Source organism: Oncorhynchus gorbuscha, linkage group LG18, assembly GCF_021184085.1.
Source record: "Oncorhynchus gorbuscha isolate QuinsamMale2020 ecotype Even-year linkage group LG18, OgorEven_v1.0, whole genome shotgun sequence".
NCBI classification, from domain to species: domain Eukaryota; kingdom Metazoa; phylum Chordata; class Actinopteri; order Salmoniformes; family Salmonidae; genus Oncorhynchus; species Oncorhynchus gorbuscha.
The window spans coordinates 56,942,367-56,963,899 of NC_060190.1; the positions used below are offsets into that span (position 1 = coordinate 56,942,367).

General features: G+C 48.1%; 1 protein-coding gene across 9 annotated transcripts in view; it reads right to left on the reverse strand.

Annotated features, from left to right (window-relative positions):
• The window catches only part of LOC124002494 (membrane-associated guanylate kinase, WW and PDZ domain-containing protein 1-like), a 222,279-nt gene that overhangs the window by 31,245 nt on the left and 169,501 nt on the right, over window positions 1–21,533 (reverse strand). For 7 of the 9 annotated variants that reach the window (XM_046309922.1, XM_046309920.1, XM_046309921.1 and 4 more), the window contains 4 exons: window positions 19,455–19,486; window positions 17,209–17,446; window positions 14,948–15,039; window positions 9,124–9,316 (listed from right to left, as the gene is read on the reverse strand). In XM_046309922.1, the coding sequence (XP_046165878.1) occupies window positions 9,124–9,316; window positions 14,948–15,039; window positions 17,209–17,446; window positions 19,455–19,486 (555 nt within the window). The remainder of the gene's footprint in view (window positions 1–9,123; window positions 9,317–14,947; window positions 15,040–17,208; window positions 17,447–19,454; window positions 19,487–21,533) is intronic. The other 2 variants (XM_046309918.1, XM_046309919.1) reach the window with 2 other exon arrangements.

Here is a 21,533-nt window from a genome sequence, read left to right on the forward strand (position 1 = left end):
CCAGTAGACTGCTGGTGATGGTACTACTGGACAGACTGCTGGTGATGGTACTACTGGACAGACTGCTGTTGGTGGTACTACTGCACAGACTGCCGCTGTATACTGTCCAGTAGACTGCTGGTGATGGTACTACTGGACAGACTGCTGGTGATGGTACTACTGGACAGACTGCTGTTGGTGGTACTACTGCACAGACTGCCGCTGTATACTGTCCAGTAGACTGCTGGTGATGGTACTACTGGACAGACTGCTGTTGATGGTACTACTGCACAGACTGCCGCTGTATACTGTCCAGTAGACTGCTGGTGATGGTACTACTGCACAGACTGCCGCTGTATACTGTCCAGTAGACTGCTGGTGATGGTACTACTGCACAGACTGCCGCTGTATACTGTCCAGTAGACTGCTGGTGATGGTACTGCTGGACAGACTGCTGTTGATGGTACTGCTGGACAGACTGCTGTTGATGGGAGTACTGCTGATGGTACAACTGGACAGACTGCTGCTGATACTACTGCACAGATGGCCATTGATGGTACTACTGGACAGACTGCCATTGATGGTACTACTGGACAGACTGCTGCTGATGGTTCTACTGGACAGACTGCTGCTGATGGTACTACTGGACAGACTGCTGCTGATGGTACTACTGGACATACTGCGGCTGATGATACTACTGGACAGACTGCTGTTGATGGTACTACTGCACAGACTGCCGCTGTCTACTGTCCAGTAGACTGCTGGTGATGGTACTACTGGACAGACTGCTGGTGATGGTACTGCTGGACAGACTGCTGTTGATGGGAGTGCTGCTGATGGTACAACTGGACAGACTGCTGCTGATGGTACTACGGGACTGGCTGCTGCTGATGGTACTACTGGACAGGCTGCTGCTGATGGTACTACTGGACAAGCTGCTGCTGATGGTACTACTGGACAGGCTGCTGCTGATGGGACTACTAGACAGACTGCTACTGATGATACAGTACTGCTGGACAGACTGCTGCTGATGGTACTACGGGACAGGCTGCTGCTGATGGTACTACTGGACAGGCTGCTACTGATGGTACTACTGGACAGGCTGCTGCTGATGGTACTACTGGACAGGCTGCTGCTGATGGTACTACTGGACAGGCTGCTGCTGATGGTACTACTGGACAGGCTGCTGCTGATAATACTACTGGGCAGACTGCTGCTGATGGTACTATTGGACAGACTGCTGCTGATGGTACTATTGGACAGACTGCCGCTTATGGTACTACTGCACAGACTGCCGTTGATGGTACTACTGGACTGACTGCCGTTGATGGTACTACTGGACAGACTGCCGTTGATGGTACTACTGGACAGACTGCCAGTGATGGTACTACTGGACAGACTGCCAGTGATGGTACTACTTGACAGACTGCCAGTGATGGTACTACTGGACAGACTGCCATTGATGGTAATACTGGACAGACTGCTGCTGATGGTACTACTGGACAGACTGCTGCTGATGATACTACTGGACAGAATGCTGCTGATGGTCCTACTGGACAGACTGCTGCTGATGGTACTACTGGACAGACTGCTGCTGATGATACTACTGGACATACTACTGTTGATGATGGTAGTACTGGACAGACTACTGTTGATGATACTACTGGACAGACTGCTGCTGATGATACTACTGGACATACTACTGTTGATGATGGTAGTACTGGACAGACTACTGTTGATGATACTACTGGACAGACTGCCGTTGATGGTACTACTGGACAGACTGCCGATGATGGTAGTACTAGACAGACTGCTGCTGATGGTACTCCTGGACAGACTGACGCTGATGGTACTACTGGACAGGCAGCTGTTGATGGTACAACTGGACAGACTGCTACTGATGATACAGTACTGCTGCACAGACTGCTGCTGATGGTACTACTGTGTAGAATGCTGCTGATGATACTACTGGACAGACTGCTGTTGATGGTACTACTGGACAGACTGCTGTTGATGGTACTACTGGACAGACTGCTGTTGATGGTACTACTGGACAGACTGCTGTTGATGGTACTACTGGACAGACTGCTGTTGATGGTACTACTGCACAGACTGCTGCTGATGGTACTACTGCACAGACTGCTGGTGGTGGTACTACTGCACAGACTGCCGCTGTATACTGTCCAGTAGACTGCTGGTGATGGTACTACTGGACAGACTGCTGGTGATGGTACTGCTGGACAGACTGCTGTTGATGGGAGTACTGCTAATGGTACAACTGGACAGACTGCTGCTGATGGTCCTACAGGACAGACTGCTGCTGATGGTACTACTGGACAGGCTGCTGCTGATGGTACTACTGGACAGGCAGCTGCTGATGGTACTACTGGACAGGCTGCTGCTGATGGTACTACTGGACAGGCTGCTGTTGGTGGTACTACTGCACAGACTGCCGCTGTATACTGTCCAGTAGACTGCTGGTGATGGTACTACTGGACAGACTGCTGGTGATGGTACTACTGGACAGACTGCTGTTGGTGGTACTACTGCACAGACTGCCGCTGTATACTGTCCAGTAGACTGCTGGTGATGGTACTACTGGACAGACTGCCGTTGATGGTACTACTGGACAGACTGCCGATGATGGTAGTACTAGACAGACTGCTGCTGATGGTACTCCTGGACAGACTGACGCTGATGGTACTACTGGACAGGCAGCTGTTGATGGTACAACTGGACAGACTGCTACTGATGATACAGTACTGCTGCACAGACTGCTGCTGATGGTACTACTGTGTAGAATGGGAGTACTGCTGATGGTAGGACTGCTGATGATACTACTGGACAGACTGCTGTTGATGGTACTACTGGACAGACTGCTGTTGATGGTACTACTGGACAGACTGCTGTTGATGGTACTACTGGACAGACTGCTGTTGATGGTACTACTGGACAGACTGCTGTTGATGGTACTACTGCACAGACTGCTGCTGATGGTACTACTGCACAGACTGCTGGTGGTGGTACTACTGCACAGACTGCCGCTGTATACTGTCCAGTAGACTGCTGGTGATGGTACTACTGGACAGACTGCTGGTGATGGTACTGCTGGACAGACTGCTGTTGATGGGAGTACTGCTAATGGTACAACTGGACAGACTGCTGCTGATGGTCCTACAGGACAGACTGCTGCTGATGGTACTACTGGACAGGCTGCTGCTGATGGTACTACTGGACAGGCAGCTGCTGATGGTACTACTGGACAGGCTGCTGCTGATGGTACTACTGGACAGGCTGCTGTTGGTGGTACTACTGCACAGACTGCCGCTGTATACTGTCCAGTAGACTGCTGGTGATGGTACTACTGGACAGACTGCTGGTGATGGTACTACTGGACAGACTGCTGTTGGTGGTACTACTGCACAGACTGCCGCTGTATACTGTCCAGTAGACTGCTGGTGATGGTACTACTGGACAGACTGCTGGTGATGGTACTACTGGACAGACTGCTGTTGGTGGTACTACTGCACAGACTGCCGCTGTATACTGTCCAGTAGACTGCTGGTGATGGTACTACTGGACAGACTGCTGGTGATGGTACTACTGCACAGACTGCCGCTGTATACTGTCCAGTAGACTGCTGGTGATGGTACTACTGCACAGACTGCCGCTGTATACTGTCCAGTAGACTGCTGGTGATGGTACTACTGCACAGACTGCCGCTGTATACTGTCCAGTAGACTGCTGGTGATGGTACTGCTGGACAGACTGCTGTTGATGGTACTGCTGGACAGACTGCTGTTGATGGGAGTACTGCTGATGGTACAACTGGACAGACTGCTGCTGATACTACTGCACAGATGGCCATTGATGGTACTACTGGACAGACTGCCATTGATGGTACTACTGGACAGACTGCTGCTGATGGTTCTACTGGACAGACTGCTGCTGATGGTACTACTGGACAGACTGCTGCTGATGGTACTACTGGACATACTGCGGCTGATGATACTACTGGACAGACTGCTGTTGATGGTACTACTGCACAGACTGCCGCTGTCTACTGTCCAGTAGACTGCTGGTGATGGTACTACTGGACAGACTGCTGGTGATGGTACTGCTGGACAGACTGCTGTTGATGGGAGTGCTGCTGATGGTACAACTGGACAGACTGCTGCTGATGGTACTACGGGACTGGCTGCTGCTGATGGTACTACTGGACAGGCTGCTGCTGATGGTACTACTGGACAAGCTGCTGCTGATGGTACTACTGGACAGGCTGCTGCTGATGGGACTACTAGACAGACTGCTACTGATTATACAGTACTGCTGGACAGACTGCTGCTGATGGTACTACGGGACAGGCTGCTGCTGATGGTACTACTGGACAGGCTGCTACTGATGGTACTACTGGACAGGCTGCTGCTGATGGTACTACTGGACAGGCTGCTGCTGATGGTACTACTGGACAGGCTGCTGCTGATGGTACTACTGGACAGGCTGCTGCTGATAATACTACTGGGCAGACTGCTGCTGATGGTACTATTGGACAGACTGCTGCTGATGGTACTATTGGACAGACTGCCGCTTATGGTACTACTGCACAGACTGCCGTTGATGGTACTACTGGACAGACTGCCGTTGATGGTACTACTGGACAGACTGCCGTTGATGGTACTACTGGACAGACTGCCAGTGATGGTACTACTGGACAGACTGCCAGTGATGGTACTACTTGACAGACTGCCATTGATGGTACTACTGGACAGACTGCTGCTGATGGTAATACTGGACAGACTGCTGCTGATGGTACTACTGGACAGACTGCTGCTGATGATACTACTGGACAGAATGCTGCTGATGGTACTACTGGACAGACTGCTGCTGATGGTACTACTGGACAGACTGCTGCTGATGATACTACTGGACATACTACTGTTGATGATGGTAGTACTGGACAGACTACTGTTGATGATACTACTGGACAGACTGCTGCTGATGATACTACTGGACATACTACTGTTGATGATGGTAGTACTGGACAGACTACTGTTGATGATACTACTGGACAGACTGCCGTTGATGGTACTACTGGACAGACTGCCGATGATGGTAGTACTAGACAGACTGCTGCTGATGGTACTCCTGGACAGACTGACGCTGATGGTACTACTGGACAGGCAGCTGTTGATGGTACAACTGGACAGACTGCTACTGATGATACAGTACTGCTGCACAGACTGCTGCTGATGGTACTACTGTGTAGAATGCTGCTGATGATACTACTGGACAGACTGCTGTTGATGGTACTACTGGACAGACTGCTGTTGATGGTACTACTGGACAGACTGCTGTTGATGGTACTACTGGACAGACTGCTGTTGATGGTACTACTGGACAGACTGCTGTTGATGGTACTACTGGACAGACTGCTGCTGATGGTACTACAGCACAGACTGCTGGTGGTGGTACTACTGCACAGACTGCCGCTGTATACTGTCCAGTAGACTGCTGGTGATGGTACTACTGGACAGACTGCTGGTGATGGTACTGCTGGACAGACTGCTGTTGATGGGAGTACTGCTAATGGTACAACTGGACAGACTGCTGCTGATGGTCCTACAGGACAGACTGCTGCTGATGGTACTACTGGACAGGCTGCTGCTGATGGTACTACTGGACAGGCAGCTGCTGATGGTACTACTGGACAGGCTGCTGCTGATGGTACTACTGGACAGGCTGCTGTTGGTGGTACTACTGCACAGACTGCCGCTGTATACTGTCCAGTAGACTGCTGGTGATGGTACTACTGGACAGACTGCTGGTGATGGTACTACTGGACAGACTGCTGTTGGTGGTACTACTGCACAGACTGCCGCTGTATACTGTCCAGTAGACTGCTGGTGATGGTACTACTGGACAGACTGCTGGTGATGGTACTACTGGACAGACTGCTGTTGGTGGTACTACTGCACAGACTGCCGCTGTATACTGTCCAGTAGACTGCTGGTGATGGTACTACTGGACAGACTGCTGGTGATGGTACTACTGCACAGACTGCCGCTGTATACTGTCCAGTAGACTGCTGGTGATGGTACTACTGCACAGACTGCCGCTGTATACTGTCCAGTAGACTGCTGGTGATGGTACTACTGCACAGACTGCCGCTGTATACTGTCCAGTAGACTGCTGGTGATGGTACTGCTGGACAGACTGCTGGTGATGGTACTGCTGGACAGACTGCTGTTGATGGTACTGCTGGACAGACTGCTGTTGATGGGAGTACTGCTGATGGTACAACTGGACAGACTGCTGCTGATACTACTGCACAGATGGCCATTGATGGTACTACTGGACAGACTGCCATTGATGGTACTACTGGACAGACTGCCATTGATGGTACTACTGGACAGACTGCCATTGATGGTACTACTGGACAGACTGCTGCTGATGGTACTACTGGACAGACTGCTGCTGATGGTACTACTGGACAGACTGCTGCTGATGGTGCTACTGGACATACTGCGGCTGATGATACTACTGGACATACTGCGGCTGATGGTACTACTGCACAGACTGCCGCTGTCTACTGTCCAGTAGACTGCTGGTGATGGTACTACTGGACAGACTGCTGGTGATGGTACTGCTGGACAGACTGCTGTTGATGGGAGTGCTGCTGATGGTACAACTGGACAGACTGCTGCTGATGGTACTACGGGACTGGCTGCTGCTGATTGTACTACTGGACAGGCTGCTGCTGATGGTACTACTGGACAAGCTGCTGCTGATGGTACTACTGGACAGGCTGCTGCTGATGGGACTACTCGACAGACTGCTACTGATGATACAGTACTGCTGGACAGACTGCTGCTGATGGTACTACGGGACAGGCTGCTGCTGATGGTACTACTGGACAGGCTGCTACTGATGGTACTACTGGACAGGCTGCTGCTGATGGTACTACTGGACAGGCTGCTGCTGATGGTACTACTGGACAGGCTGCTGCTGATGGTACTACTGGACAGGCTGCTGCTGATAATACTACTGGGCAGACTGCTGCTGATGGTACTATTGGACAGACTGCCGCTTATGGTACTACTGCACAGACTGCCGTTGATGGTACTACTGGACAGACTGCCGTTGATGGTACTACTGGACAGACTGCCAGTGATGGTACTACTGGACAGACTGCCAGTGATGGTACTACTGGACAGACTGCCAGTGATGGTACTACTGGACAGACTGCCATTGATGGTAATACTGGACAGACTGCTGCTGATGGTACTACTGGACAGACTGCTGCTGATGATACTACTGGACAGAATGCTGCTGATGGTACTACTGAACAGACTGCTGCTGATGGTACTACTGGACAGACTGCTGCTGATGATACTACTGGACATACTACTGTTGATGATGGTAGTACTGGACAGACTACTGTTGATGATACTACTGGACAGACTGCTGCTGATGATACTACTGGACATACTACTGTTGATGATGGTAGTACTGGACAGACTACTGTTGATGATACTACTGGACAGACTGCCGTTGATGGTACTACTGGACAGACTGCCGATGATGGTAGTACTAGACAGACTGCTGCTGATGGTACTCCTGGACAGACTGACGCTGATGGTACTACTGGACAGGCAGCTGTTGATGGTACAACTGGACAGACTGCTACTGATGATACAGTACTGCTGCACAGACTGCTGCTGATGGTACTACTGTGTAGAATGCTGCTGATGATACTACTGGACAGACTGCTGTTGATGGTACTACTGGACAGACTGCTGTTGATGGTACTACTGGACAGACTGCTGTTGATGGTACTACTGGACAGACTGCTGTTGATGGTACTACTGGACAGACTGCTGTTGATGGTACTACTGGACAGACTGCTGTTGATGGTACTACTGGACAGACTGCTGTTGATGGTACTACTGGACAGACTGCTGTTGATGGTACTACTGGACAGACTGATGTTGATGGTACTACTGGACAGACTGCTGTTGATGGTACTACTGGACAGACTGCTGTTGATGGTACTACTGGACAGACTGCTGTTGATGGTACTACTGGACAGACTGCTGTTGATGGTACTACTGGACAGACTGCTGTTGATGGTACTACTGGACAGACTGCTGTTGATGGTACTACTGGACAGACTGCTGTTGATGGTACTACTGGACAGATTGCTGTTGATGGTACTACTGGACAGACTGCTGTTGATGGTACTACTGGACAGACTGCTGTTGATGGTACTACTGGACAGACTGCTGCTGATGTAACTACTGTGTAACATAAACATCAGAAAATCACAACCAGAAAATCACATATATTTTTTATGAATTTATTAGCAAATTATGGTGGAAAATAAGTATTTGGTCACCTACAAACAAGCAAGATTTCTGGCTCTCACAGACCTGTAACTTCTTCTTTAAGAGGCTCCTCTGTCCTCCACTCGTTACCTGTATTAATGGCACCTGTTTGAACTTGTTATCAGTATAAAAGACAGCTGTCCACAACATCAAACAGTCACACTCCAAACTCCACTATGGCCAAGACCAAAGAGCTGTCAAAGGACACCAGAAACAAAATTGTAGACCTGCACCAGGCTGGGAAGACTGAATCTGCAATAGGTAAGCAGCTTGGTTTGAAGAAATCAACTGTGGGAGCAATTATTAGGAAATGGAAGACATACAAGACCACTGATACTCTCCCTCGATCTGGGGCTCCACGCAAGATCTCACCCCGTGGGGTCAAAATGATCACAAGAACAGTGAGCAAAAATCCCAGAACCACACGGAGGGACCTAGTGAATGACCTGCAGAGAGCTGGGACCAAATTATCAAAGCCTTCCATCAGTAACACACTATGCCGCCAGGGACTCAAATCCTGCAGTGCCAGACGTGATCCCCTACAATGTGATTTTCTAAAAAAAAGTATCATTATGTCTGTCATAGTTGAAGGGTACCTCTGATGAAAATTACAGGCCTCTCTCATCTTTTTAAGTAGGAGAACTTGCACAATTGGTGGCTGACTAAATACTTTTTTGCCCCACTGTAGCTGTTCTTTGAAGGTGTTCATTGCAAATCACACTGGAAAACATAGTGTCCATGTCTAACTAGCTGTGTTTACCTCCGTAGCCGGTCTTGCGTCGCACAGTGAGGTTGACGTGACCCTGCTTGGCGGCCTGCTGCATCAGCTGTACCACCAGCTGGTGAGACTTGCCCATCACTGCCGTGCCGTCCACACAGATGAGCTCATCCCCTGAACGCAGGCGTCCATCCTCATCCGCCGCCCCATACTTCACTATGTGCCCTATGTAGATCTGTGGAGAGAAGAAGATGGGAGGGTAGGGGAGAAAAGGAGAGAAAATAAGAGAAAAGGAGAGTACAGAAGAGGGGGATGATAGGAGAGGTTGTTGGTCAATCAACAGTAGATGGTAAAAGAACATCAAGGTGAGATATTGACAGGTAAGATTATTTTTTTCCAGCAGCACTAACATAACTCAGACTACTCCTGGCCCAGCTAGAAAGCTAGCTAGTTAGTCTTCCTCCTCTTTCTCCGCTTGGCTGTGATGGGGTCAACTTGGGGTCATGATACGGGCTGCACCAAATGTTTGATGTATTATAATAATTGATTATGCTTATGTTGTATTAATAGAAGGGGAAGGGCTATAAGACCACTCCCCCACTACATTTATAGAGTCCTAGACTACAGATTAACTATATATATATATATTCATTATAAGGTTTAATATTGTTCCACTATTATTTTCTAGTCATTGCCTCTTATAAAGAAACGGTCTGAGAGATGTGTGTTATTGCAGTCAAAACAGGGGTGAGAAAGCGCATCAAGGCTAAAAGAGATTCATAGACACAGACCCTGCAGGGGAGTGAAAGAGATAAGAGACTAGTCTGATATACCACTATAAAGCAACTTGTGCTGAGCACTTAGAAAACACTGGAACTATTGTATCTCTCTTGAAAGTTTGTAAAACTGTGTATGCATGGGCTTGGTCTCGTGACTAGAAGGTAGTGACGTAGGCAGTTACATCACTAGGGGTTGACTGCAAGCATATTAAAAGCACCTTGGACATTCCCTATTTTGCAGAACTCAGGAGAGACATCGGTTGTATGTTTGATCTTTGACTTCTGTCTACAGCTGTATTTTTATTAAAATTGTAATGATTTATAAGTGCACATTTGGAGTGTTCTGTATTTGTCAAGTAAATAATGGAGCCCAGAAAAGTGGAACCAACAGCTGCACAACCGGTATAAATCTTGTGTCATTATTTTCCTTCTCCCAAAAAGGTAAAGACCAGCTTACGAGAACCAACAACTTGGCCTCTAAAAGAAAAGAAAATTGGTCTGAGATATATTTTTCTCTCTCATTGAGGCTGCAGCAAAGAGATGAAAAACAGAGGAGCTAAGACCACCACCACTACCACACTCAGACCAACACTGCTGCTGAAGTTGATTCAGCTGACTCCAACAGAGGAGCAAAGACCACCACCACCACCACACTCAGACCAACACTGCTGCTGAAGCTGATTCAGCTGACTCCAACAGAGGAGCAAAGACCACTACCACACACAGACCAACACTGTTGCTGAAGCTGATTCAGCTTACTCCAACAGAGGAGCAAAGACCACCACCACCACACACAGACCAACACTGTTGCTGAAGTTGATTCAGCTGACTCCAACAGAGGAGTAAAGACCACCACCACACACAAAAACCAACACTGTTGCTGAAGCTGATTCAGCTGACTCCAACAGAGGAGCAAAGACCACCACCACTACCACACACAGACCAACACTGCTGCCGAAGATGATTCAGCTGGCTCCAACAGAGGAGCAAAGACCACCACCACTACCACACACAGACCAACACTGCTGCTGAAGATGATTCAGCTGACTCCAACAGAGGAGCTAAGACCACCACCACACACAGACCAACACTGCTGCTGAAGATGATTCAGCTGGCTCCAACAGAGGAGCAAAGACCACCACCACTACCACACACAGACCAACACTGCTGCTGAAGCTGATTCAGCTGACTCCAACAGAGGAGCTAAGACCACCACCACACACAGACCAACACTGTTGCTGAAGATGATTCAGCTGACTCCAACAGAGGAGCTAAGACCACCACCACTACCACACACAGACCAACACTGCTGCTGAAGCTGATTCAGCTGACTCCAACAGAGGAGCAAAGACCACCACCACACACAGACCAACACTGCTGCTGAAGCTGATTCAGCTGACTCCAACAGAGGAGCTAAGACCACCACCACTACCACACACAGACCAACACTGTTGCTGAAGCTGATTCAGCTGACTCCAACAGAGGAGCAAAGACCACCACCACACACAGACCAACACTGTTGCTGAAGCTGATTCAGCTGACTCCAACAGAGGAGCTAAGACCACCACCACACACAGACCAACACTGTTGCTGAAGTTGATTCAGCTGACTCCAACAGAGGAGCAAAGACCACCACCACTACCACACACAGACCAACACGGTTGCTGAAGCTGATTCAGCTGACTCCAACAGAGGAGCAAAGACCACCACCACACACAGACCAACACTGTTGCTGAAGCTGATTCAGCTGACTCCAACAGAGGAGCTAAGACCACCACCACACACAGACCAACACTGTTGCTGAAGTTGATTCAGCTGACTCCAACAGAGGAGCTAAGACCACCACCACACACAGACCAACACTGTTGCTGAAGTTGATTCAGCTGACTCCAACAGAGGAGCTAAGACCACCACCACACACAGACCAACACTGCTGCTGAAGCTGATTCAGCTGACTCCAACAGAGGAGCAAAGACCACCACCACTACCAAACACAGACCAACACTGCTGCTGAAGTTGATTCAGCTGACTCCAACAGAGGAGCAAAGACCACCACCACACACAGACCAACACTGCTGCTGAAGCTGATTCAGCTGACTCCAACAGAGGAGCAAAGACCACCACCACTACCAAACACAGACCAACACTGCTGCTGAAGTTGATTCAGCTGACTCCAACAGAGGAGCAAAGACCACCACCACACACAGACCAACACTGCTGCTGAAGATGATTCAGCTGGCTCCAACAGAGGAGCAAAGACCACCACCACTACCACACACAGACCAACACTGCTGCTGAAGCTGATTCAGCTGGCTCCAACAGAGGAGCTAAGACCACCACCACACACAGACCAACACTGCTGCTGAAGATGATTCAGCTGACTCCAACAGAAGCGTTTATAACCATCAAATTGGAATGTAAAATATGGCATTAAAATATGCTAATAAACGGAGAACTCGCATAATAAGTGTTCAATCCAAGATTAATAACATACTTAAAATAAAACCTATAGACACAGTTGAAGACGGAAGTTTACTTACGCCTAAGCAAAACACCTTTCAATTCAGTATTTCACAATTCCTGACATTGAATCCCTGTTAAAATATCCTGTCTTAGGATCACCACTTTATTTTAGGAATGTGAAATGTCAGAATAATAGTAGAGAGAATGATTTGTTTCAGCCTTTATTTCTTTCATCACATTCCCAGTGGGTCAGAAGTTTACAAATACTCAATTAAAATTTGGTAGCATTGCCTTTAAATTATTTAACTTGGGTCAAACATTTTGGGTAGTCTTCCACAAGCTTCCCACAATAAGTTGGGTGAATTTTGTCCCATTCCTCCTGACAGGCTGGTGTAACTGAGTCAGGTTTGTAGGCCTCCTTGCTTGCACACACTTTTTCAGTTCTGCCCACACATTTTCTATAGGATTGAGGTCAGGGCTTTGTGATGGCCACTCCAATACCTCGACTGTGTTGTCCTTAAGCCATTTTGCCACAACTTTGGAAGTATGCTTGGGGTCATTGACCATTTGGAAGACCCATTTGTGACCAAGCTTTAACTTCCTGATTGATGTCTTGAGATGTTGCTTCAATATATCCATATCATTTTCATTCCTCATGAGGCCATCTATTTTGTGAAGTGCACCAGTCCCTCCTGCAGCATAGCACCCCCACAACACGATGCTGCCACCCCCATGCTTCACGGCTGGGATGGTGTTCTTCGGTTAGCAAGCCTCCCCCTTTTTCCTCAAAACATAACAATGGTCATTATGGCCAAACAGTAATATTTTTGTTTCATCAGACATTTCTCCAAAAAGTATGATCTCTGTCCTCATGTGCAGTTGCAAACCGTAGTCTGACTTTCTTATCCTCTCTAGGGTAGGGGGCAGCATTTGGAATTTTGGATGAAAAGCAAGCCCAAATTAAACAGCCTGCTACTCGGGCCCAGAAGATATGATATGCATATAACACTAAAGTTTCCAAAACTGTTGAAATAGTGTCTGTGAGTATAACAGAACAAAACCTGAGACAAATCCATTCAGGAAGTAGTATATTTTGGGGGGTTTTGTGGTTTTCTATTCAATGCCATTACAGTATCCATTGACTTGGGACTCCAGTTCCTATGCCTTCCACTAGATGTCAACAGTCTTTAGAAATCTTTTCAGGCTTGTATTCTTATAAATGAGGGAGTAAGACCAGTCTAAACAAATGGACTCTAACGTCACGCAGAGTTTTTTCAGACGCATGTGCATTTCTTGTTTACCTTTTATATTGACAACGTGATTGTCCGGTTGAAATATTATAGATCATTTAGGCTAAAAAACAAACTGAGGGTTGAATATAAACATCGTTTGACATGTTTCTATGAACTTTACGGATACAATTTTGATTTTTTTGTCTGATTGTTTTGACTGAGTCTGTGCCTGTGGATTACTGAAGAAAACACGCTAACAAAACGGAGGTTTTTGGATATAAAGAGACTTCGAACAAAAGGATAATTTGTTGAGTAAATTAATATCTTCTGATTGCCACCATATGAAGATCATCAAAGGTAAGGGATTCTGCTTCTGCTTGGCTGGTTACTGTTTGTAATAATTTGTCAACTGGGCTACCTGGCCGAAAAGCATTTTATAAATATGACACTGTGGTTGGTTTTTACAAGAAGTTAATCTTTAAACCTATGTAATATATGTTTTGTTTTCTGAATTTTTATAATGAGCATTTCTGTAATTGAATTTGGCGCTCAGCAACCTCACTGGATGTTGGCCAGATGGGACGCTAGCGTCACACATACCCTAGAGAGGGTAAGGCAGTTTTGGAGCAGTGGCTTCTTCCTTGCTGAGCAGCCTTTCAGGTTATGTCGATATAGGACTTGTTTTACTGTGGATATAGATACTTTTGTACCTGTTTCCTTCAGCATCTTCACAGGGACTTTGCTGTTGTTCTGGGATTGATTTGCAGTTTTTGCACCAAAGTACATTCATCTCTAGGAGACAGAACGCGTCTCCTTCCTGAGCGGTATGACGACTGCGTGGTCCCATGGTGTTTATACTTGCATACTATTGTTTGTACAGATGAACATGGTACCTTCAGGTGTTTGGAAATTCCCCCAAGGATGAACCAAATTTTTTTCTGATGTCTTGGCTGATTTATTTAGATTTTCCCATGATGTTAAGCAAAGGGGCACTGAGTTTGAAGGTAGGCCTTGAAATACATCCACAGGTACACCTCAAATGATGTCATGGCTTTAGAAGCTTCTGATAGGCTAGTTGACATCATTTTCTGGAATTTTCTAAGCTGTGTAAAGGCACAGTCAACTTAGTGTATGTAAACTTCTGACCCACTGGAATTGTGATACAGTGAATTATAAGTTAAATAATCTGTCTGTAAAATAATGACTTGTGTCACGCTCAAAGTAGATGTCCTAACAGACTTGCCAAAACTATAGTTTGTTAACAAGAAATTTGTGGAGTGGTTGAAAAACAAGTTTTAATGACTCCAACCTATGTGTATGTAAACTTCCGACTTCAACTGTAGATGTATACTGAGCAGTGATGTTGGTGTATGGTTGAATCCTCCAACTCACCGGTTCTCCTGGCTCATTCCCTCCCAGGATCCTGAACCCGTAGCCCGTGTCCTTTCTCCACAGGAAGATGTCCTGCTCCTGGAAGTCAGGCACTGCAACCAGAGAACCATCCATCAGCATTGATCACTACATCCTGGGTCATTAGACCAGAACCCACACAGTGTAATCCCTCCCCTTGTTCCTCTCAGAGAAGAGTGGAGGCAGAGAGCTGGAGGAGAGAGCTGAAGATATCAAGACCTTAATGAGCACACAGCACACCTGCGGCTCCTTGTGAATCAGGTCAGTGGTCCATGCCTCTCTCAACCTCTTACTGTAGCCTCTACACCACTGCCTCTTCCTCTATATCCAGCTAATACTGAGTAAAAACATTACCCTGCGGAATGTGTAAATATCCAAAAACATTCTATCAAAAGAAAATATATATATTTCAAGATACTCCCAAAATAATTTTAACCACCATTCAAAGCAAGATTGGAGAGGGCCAAGAGAACCTGCTTTATCAAAGTTTCATAATTAGTATTTCCTTGAGTTCTATCCTTTCAGATGTCTTTGAAGACAAATAAATTCCTTATTTACTTTGTCTTGTTAACCTAGGTAGGTAGCTAGGTGACAGGGAACTGGACTGGGAGCAAACCTCACCAGTCTCTCCATAGCAGTGCTGCTCCTCAGGCTCAGACAGGAACCCCTGGCTGGCTGGAGGAAAGGGAGTGCCTAGTACTGTCAGAGGCACCATGCTGCTATGTAGTGGTGCACTGCAGCGACTGACAGCTTATTGTTCATGTAGCACTCGAGGTGGGCAGACCACCTGAGAGCAGGGTTCAAGCAACAGCCTGGAGCTGTGTGTGTGTCTGTGTGTGTGTGTCTGTGTATGTCTGTGTGTGTGTCCATGCGTTCAGCCCCCCAAGGGATACCCCATGTTACGGTACAGACCCCAACAGCTAAAGCCACTAAGAGCCAGCAGGGGGAGGGAGGAGGGAAAGAGACCAGTTTGGCTGCAATCTTTTCCTGAATCAACAGACAAGCTCACAGTCTTAAGCTAGCTAGCTCTCTTCCTACCCACTGGGACTCTGAGTAGGGCTGAGATGGGCAGGTCAGAGGCTAACTGTCTCAATCTTCTTGTTCATAAGGGCAGGCACTGGGCACCTTAACAGGTCAATACAGCAGCTCAACTTCAAAACAACTGTATGGAAACAGATCCATACTAAAGGTTAGTCATTCTACCCTAGCTCAGACTGACCATTGTGAACAAGCAGATTAACTTCAATTCAGGAAGAGGAGATGGCGGGGGGGTCTACTGACTGAGCAAATACTCTATCCAGGGCAGTGTATTTACACCTGGTAATACAACTCTGTCTCTCTATACTGCCTATAAATCTCCCCCTGTGCTTAATAAAGCTGATCTTTTGTTCCTTGTTCCTTTAGAATTCTACACCCATCCTCTCTCACCTGAGGATGGAGACAACTCTGGCAGTACCGATACCCAGCTCCTCTCCCTTTAAGGCCTCTAAATAATGAAAGACCTTGATGAAAGCAGGAGCACCAGAGAAATGATTAGGCGTGAAAACCTCTGGACCCTGGAAGCCTCCACTTCTCGGAGGGCGACTGACAGGGGCTGAGTAATATTCCTGTTAATTGAGGAGGTTGGCACCCGTTAGCCTCACCAGATTACCAGGAAATATGAGAGCCACTGTCCTCTACCACCAACGCCAATTCTATGCACATTTGTCTGGAGATGTGTTCTAAAGAGCACTGTAGCATGGAAGCATGATAATGTAGTGGCTATAGGGAGTGTAATTGAGCCGAGGTGCCAAAGAGGCAGCATGGACAGAGAGACTGTGTCAGTGTGTAGGAAGACTTCTCTCTTCAGTGTTCCAGGGAGAGAAACACACTCTATAGTCAAGGTTTAGTAGATCAGGAGAGTTGTTAGCACCAACTCTCCTTAGACTGTTGTTATTTCTCTCACTACCATGTTTCTACCCAACTGACACAATGCTCTGCAAACAGTCCACATCCCTAACCCACCAAGTTAACGCCCACTTTAGATTAAAACACCGAAAGACAATAGGAAACTTTCAGACAATATGTTTTGGGGCAATGAGTATGTTGAGTTTAGGGGACTGATACTTCTCAAAGGTTAAATTACTTCTGTGCATGAAGGTTATCTCCCGTCACCAGCCCTAGATTGCAGTACCAACCCAACAGGACAGGGGGAGCCCCCAAGCAAACACCCATGCACCCTTGCACCAAAAATAAATACTTACGCCTACTTTCATACATGCTCCTGGACTGGGCCCAGATCTTGAAGGGGTCTGGTTTCCTGTGAATGGTCCCGTCTGCCTGGGGGTCCTGGAGAGGCAGGCCGGGCAGGGGCTGGGAAGGGGGTGGGGGGGCGGTACTCTTGCTGAGAGGGGGGGCCAGGGACGTGTGCACAGGGGAGTCAGTGTGGGTACTCCGGTGGCTGGACACAGAACTGTTCTGACTGTCCTTCCTCGCTAACTGCTGTATGAGGGAGAGTGTTCGAGGGGGAGGAGGAGGAGGAGGAGGGCGATAAGGACAGAAAGGTAGAGAGGGAGGAGGAGGGCGATAGGGACAGAAAGGTAGAGGGGGAGGAGGAGGAGGGCAATAGGGACAGAAAGGTAGAGGGGGAGGAGGAGGGCAATAGGGACAGAAAGGTAGAGGGGGAGGAGGAGGGCGATAGGGACAGAAAGGTAGAGAGCGAGGAGGAGGAGGGCGATAGGGACAGAAAGGTATAGGGGAGGAGGAGGAGGGTGATAGGGACAGAAAGGTAGAAGGGGAGGAGGAGGAGGAGGGCGATAGGGACAGAAAGGTAGAGGGGGAGGAGGAGGAGGAGGGCGATAGGGACAGAAAGGTAGAGGGGGAGGGGGAGGAGGAGGGCGATAGGGACAGAAAGGTAGAGGGGGAGGAGGAGGAGGGCGATAGGGACAGAAAGGTAGAGGGGGAGGAGGAGGAGGAGGGCGATAGGGACAGAAAGGTAGAGGGGGAGGAGGAGGAGGAGGGCGATAGGGACAGAAAGGTAGAGGGGGAGGAGGAGGAGGGGCGATAGGGACAGAAAGGTAGAGGGGGAGGAGGAGGAGGAGGGGCGATAGGGACAGAAAGGTAGAGGGGGAGGAGGAGGAGGAGGGCGATAGGGACAGAAAGGTAGAGGGGAGGAGGAGGAGGAGGGGCGATAGGGACAGAAAGGTAGAGGGGAAAGAGGGAGGAGGAGGAGGGCGATAGGGACAGAAAGGTAGAGGGGGGAGGAGGAGGAGGAGGAGGAGGAGGAGGAGGGCGATAGGGACAGAAAGGTAGAGGGGAGGAGGAGGAGGAGGGCGATAGGGACAGAAAGGTAGAGGGGGAGGAGGAGGAGGAGGGCGATAGGGACAGAAAGGTAGAGGGGGAGGAGGAGGAGGGCGATAGGGACAGAAAGGTAGAGGGGGAGGACGATAGGGACAGAAAGGTAGAGAGGGAAAAGGAGGATGGTCAGAAAGAGAGATATTGAGTAAGAAGGAGAGGGATAGAAGGAATAAAGAGTGGTGAAGAGAAAGGGAAATCATTAACAACATATTACGAAGTGAGACAAAATACCACTTTAATCAAGGCCAACACATCTCTAACAATACCAAAAGCATAATCAAGCAGATTTGTTCATGAGATGTATTTCTGAGAAAGCAAAAAATTCACTGTAGTTTCACATAGGAGTGTGACTTTATTTCTCTAACAGAAAGAAAACAGAGCTCGGCTGACAAAGTACATAGTTTATTCCTTTTGTTCAACACGGAGCTGAATATATTAATGGCAAGCCCTATTGCCCGATGCATGAGGAGACATTCAGAGCACATAGCAGTGAGGAGGGTGTTTCAATGAAAGGAGAATACATCTAGGAGGGGAGAACACAACATGCAGCACACATTACTCTACCATACAACACAGAGAGAGCACACAGGCAGCTTTCTCCCAAGAGATACAGGGAGAGGGTAACACAGACTGACAGTGGTCTCTATCATCACATGATTTCTCCATACTCTAATGGGGCACAGAAATACTAAGAAGAGCTGGGCCATTCTCAAACATCAACCCTACAAAAGCTTGGAACATTTCTCCAATCATGGTAGGCCAAAGATTAAACAATATTTGTATTTAATTTGTGTCAATTTCGGCAGGTCTAAAATGTCTACTAGAATCGCCCTGCTCTATATTTCCCTCAGTGCTCCAAGGCTGGCCTAAAGCACTAGTCTATTTCCCTAGAGTGCATTAAGCCAAGAGAACACGAGAACATGGTGTAGAGAATGAAAACAAATCCAGGAGCAGCCTTGCTCTGCCTACCAAAGGATCAACATTATGAAGCATCAAAGCTCCCATCAGGACCAAAACACAGTGAGAGTCCTGACAGAGAAAATCCCTCACCAACCAACATTAGCACTCCACACAGGAGAGTGCTGAGAGGGACGGATGGAGGAGAATGGAAGGGAAGGGTGGACGAGGAGGTATAGATGATGTCGGTACTCACCAGCCTTGGACTCTTCTTTGCAGGAACCACCCCTTGGAAGCAATATCCAGTTCGAGATGGAGAGAGAAAAGTGAAAGAAAAAATTATTAACGACACAAAAATATTTCACCTTCCCCGCAGGTTAGAAAGAAGAAAAAAACAGAGTTGAGAAGATGGGGAACTCCAAACAGGGTTCAGGGTTGGTGCAGCAGCGCTACCCCGCTCGTCTATGCCCATCTTCTCCCTCTCTTTCTCTGCCTCGCTCCCTCACATCCACGCTCCCACGCGCTGTGTTAAAAGGGGCAGCACGATCTATCTGCATTAGCAGGCAGCTGACTGCTGCAGCAGAAGAGGGGACAACCCCAAGGGCTAACCAAGCGCTCCGCTCACTAGAACCTGCCTAACCCACTGGCAGAGAGAAAGAAAGAGTGTGTGTTCATGTGTGTGTGTGTGAGAGATAGACAGACAAATGAGTAGAAAGAGAGTGAGAGAGGCAGCTCTGAGCTAACTCCACGGTCATACCCATGGAGAAGGAGTCCAAGATACTGAACATTAAATTATAGGCAACCGTCAGTTCCCCTCTTACTGAGACCATCTTCCTGAGTCCGTTCAGTACGTCACTCTGCTGATGAAGGTTCCAGCATCTAGTTACAGTCACACAGATCTCCCTCGCTCTGCATCACTCCACCCCCCCCCCCTCACCATCCATCCCCTTCTCTCCCCTCCACCCACACGCTAGTAAACATGCGTGCACACACACAAACACACACATGCGCACACACTCCGCTCTTTCTATTCCTCTTTCATCAATCTGGGTCAGGCTCTGACAGGCAGGGCCAGCATAAATGATATGCTCATATATTAATAGACACCAACACTGGCAGGAATACAATCAGGAATACCAATATCAACATGAACACAAACAGAGAGTACTGGGAGACTAAAATGGAAACGAGCCTAGATCCTTGGATCCCCCTTGTGCACATGGTGCAAAATAACTGCACAATGTCACAGCAACAGGGTGTATGTGTGTGTGTGTGTACATGTGCATAATGGTATTCAGCAGAATAAAGATGACAGTGAGTAAAATAACATGTTTTCAGTGAGTAAGAGCCAGGATTAGATTGGAGGGAGCATGTAACTCTGATCCTGACAGTATTGTGTGTCAATCCTTTAAGGATTTCTGGGAGAGTGGGGTGGAAGGCAGTTCCTTATGGCTCTTATCCCCTCAACATCTGCATTCAACAGCCACTGAAATGTGGTCAAAGTCAAGCCACCTCTACAGCATGTTCCCCGATTTCTCCTCTCCCATCACTAATCATCGAAACAAATCCCGCTCTACTCTTATCCCTTATCTTCTCCCCTCCACTATACCCCTCTTCTGCCAGCGTATCAGTCACCCCTGACTCAAATCCCTGAACCCAGGAGTCAGTCAGAGACAGGTTAAGGGTGTCTTGTCGATGCAGCGTACAGAATAATCCCCCTCCATCCTCTTAAATACACACAGGGGGACACGCATGGCTGGTTCTGACACTGATGGACTGAGCAGGAGAGAGGAAACACAGTGTATCATAAGGATTTAGGTTAATGATCATCTGAAAACAGCATAATGCCACTTCAGTTGAAGCCCTCTGCCCTCATGAAGGTTGTAGTGGTCACTATATTTATACCCCCACAGAGAGGCTGCTCAATTCAGTCAGAGGACGCTGGACACAGCAGCTGCTAAACAGAGACCATCACTGAGGAGATAATTATGTCCAGGGGGGTGGTGGGGTACACTGGACCCACGTCCATGCCCCCCTCCTCCATCTGGGCTCAGAGGGATGGATTCCGACAGCCCAGCCCATCCGTCAGCACGTCGACAGCAACAGGCGCACAGGGGACTGACAGACTGTCTCTTGGCAACGGTTGCCTCAGAAGGCCAGCCCAGGCTGTACCAGTATGTACAGTGGAGACTGAGCCACATGTCATTCATGTACAAATAGGCTGTTATAGACGTGACTGCAATTACCAGTGCAGGGATTTATTTACTCAGCAGCACCAATGTATAGGAAATGGGATTGAAAGTGACATAGGTGCCACCCCAGTCTTGTGACATGG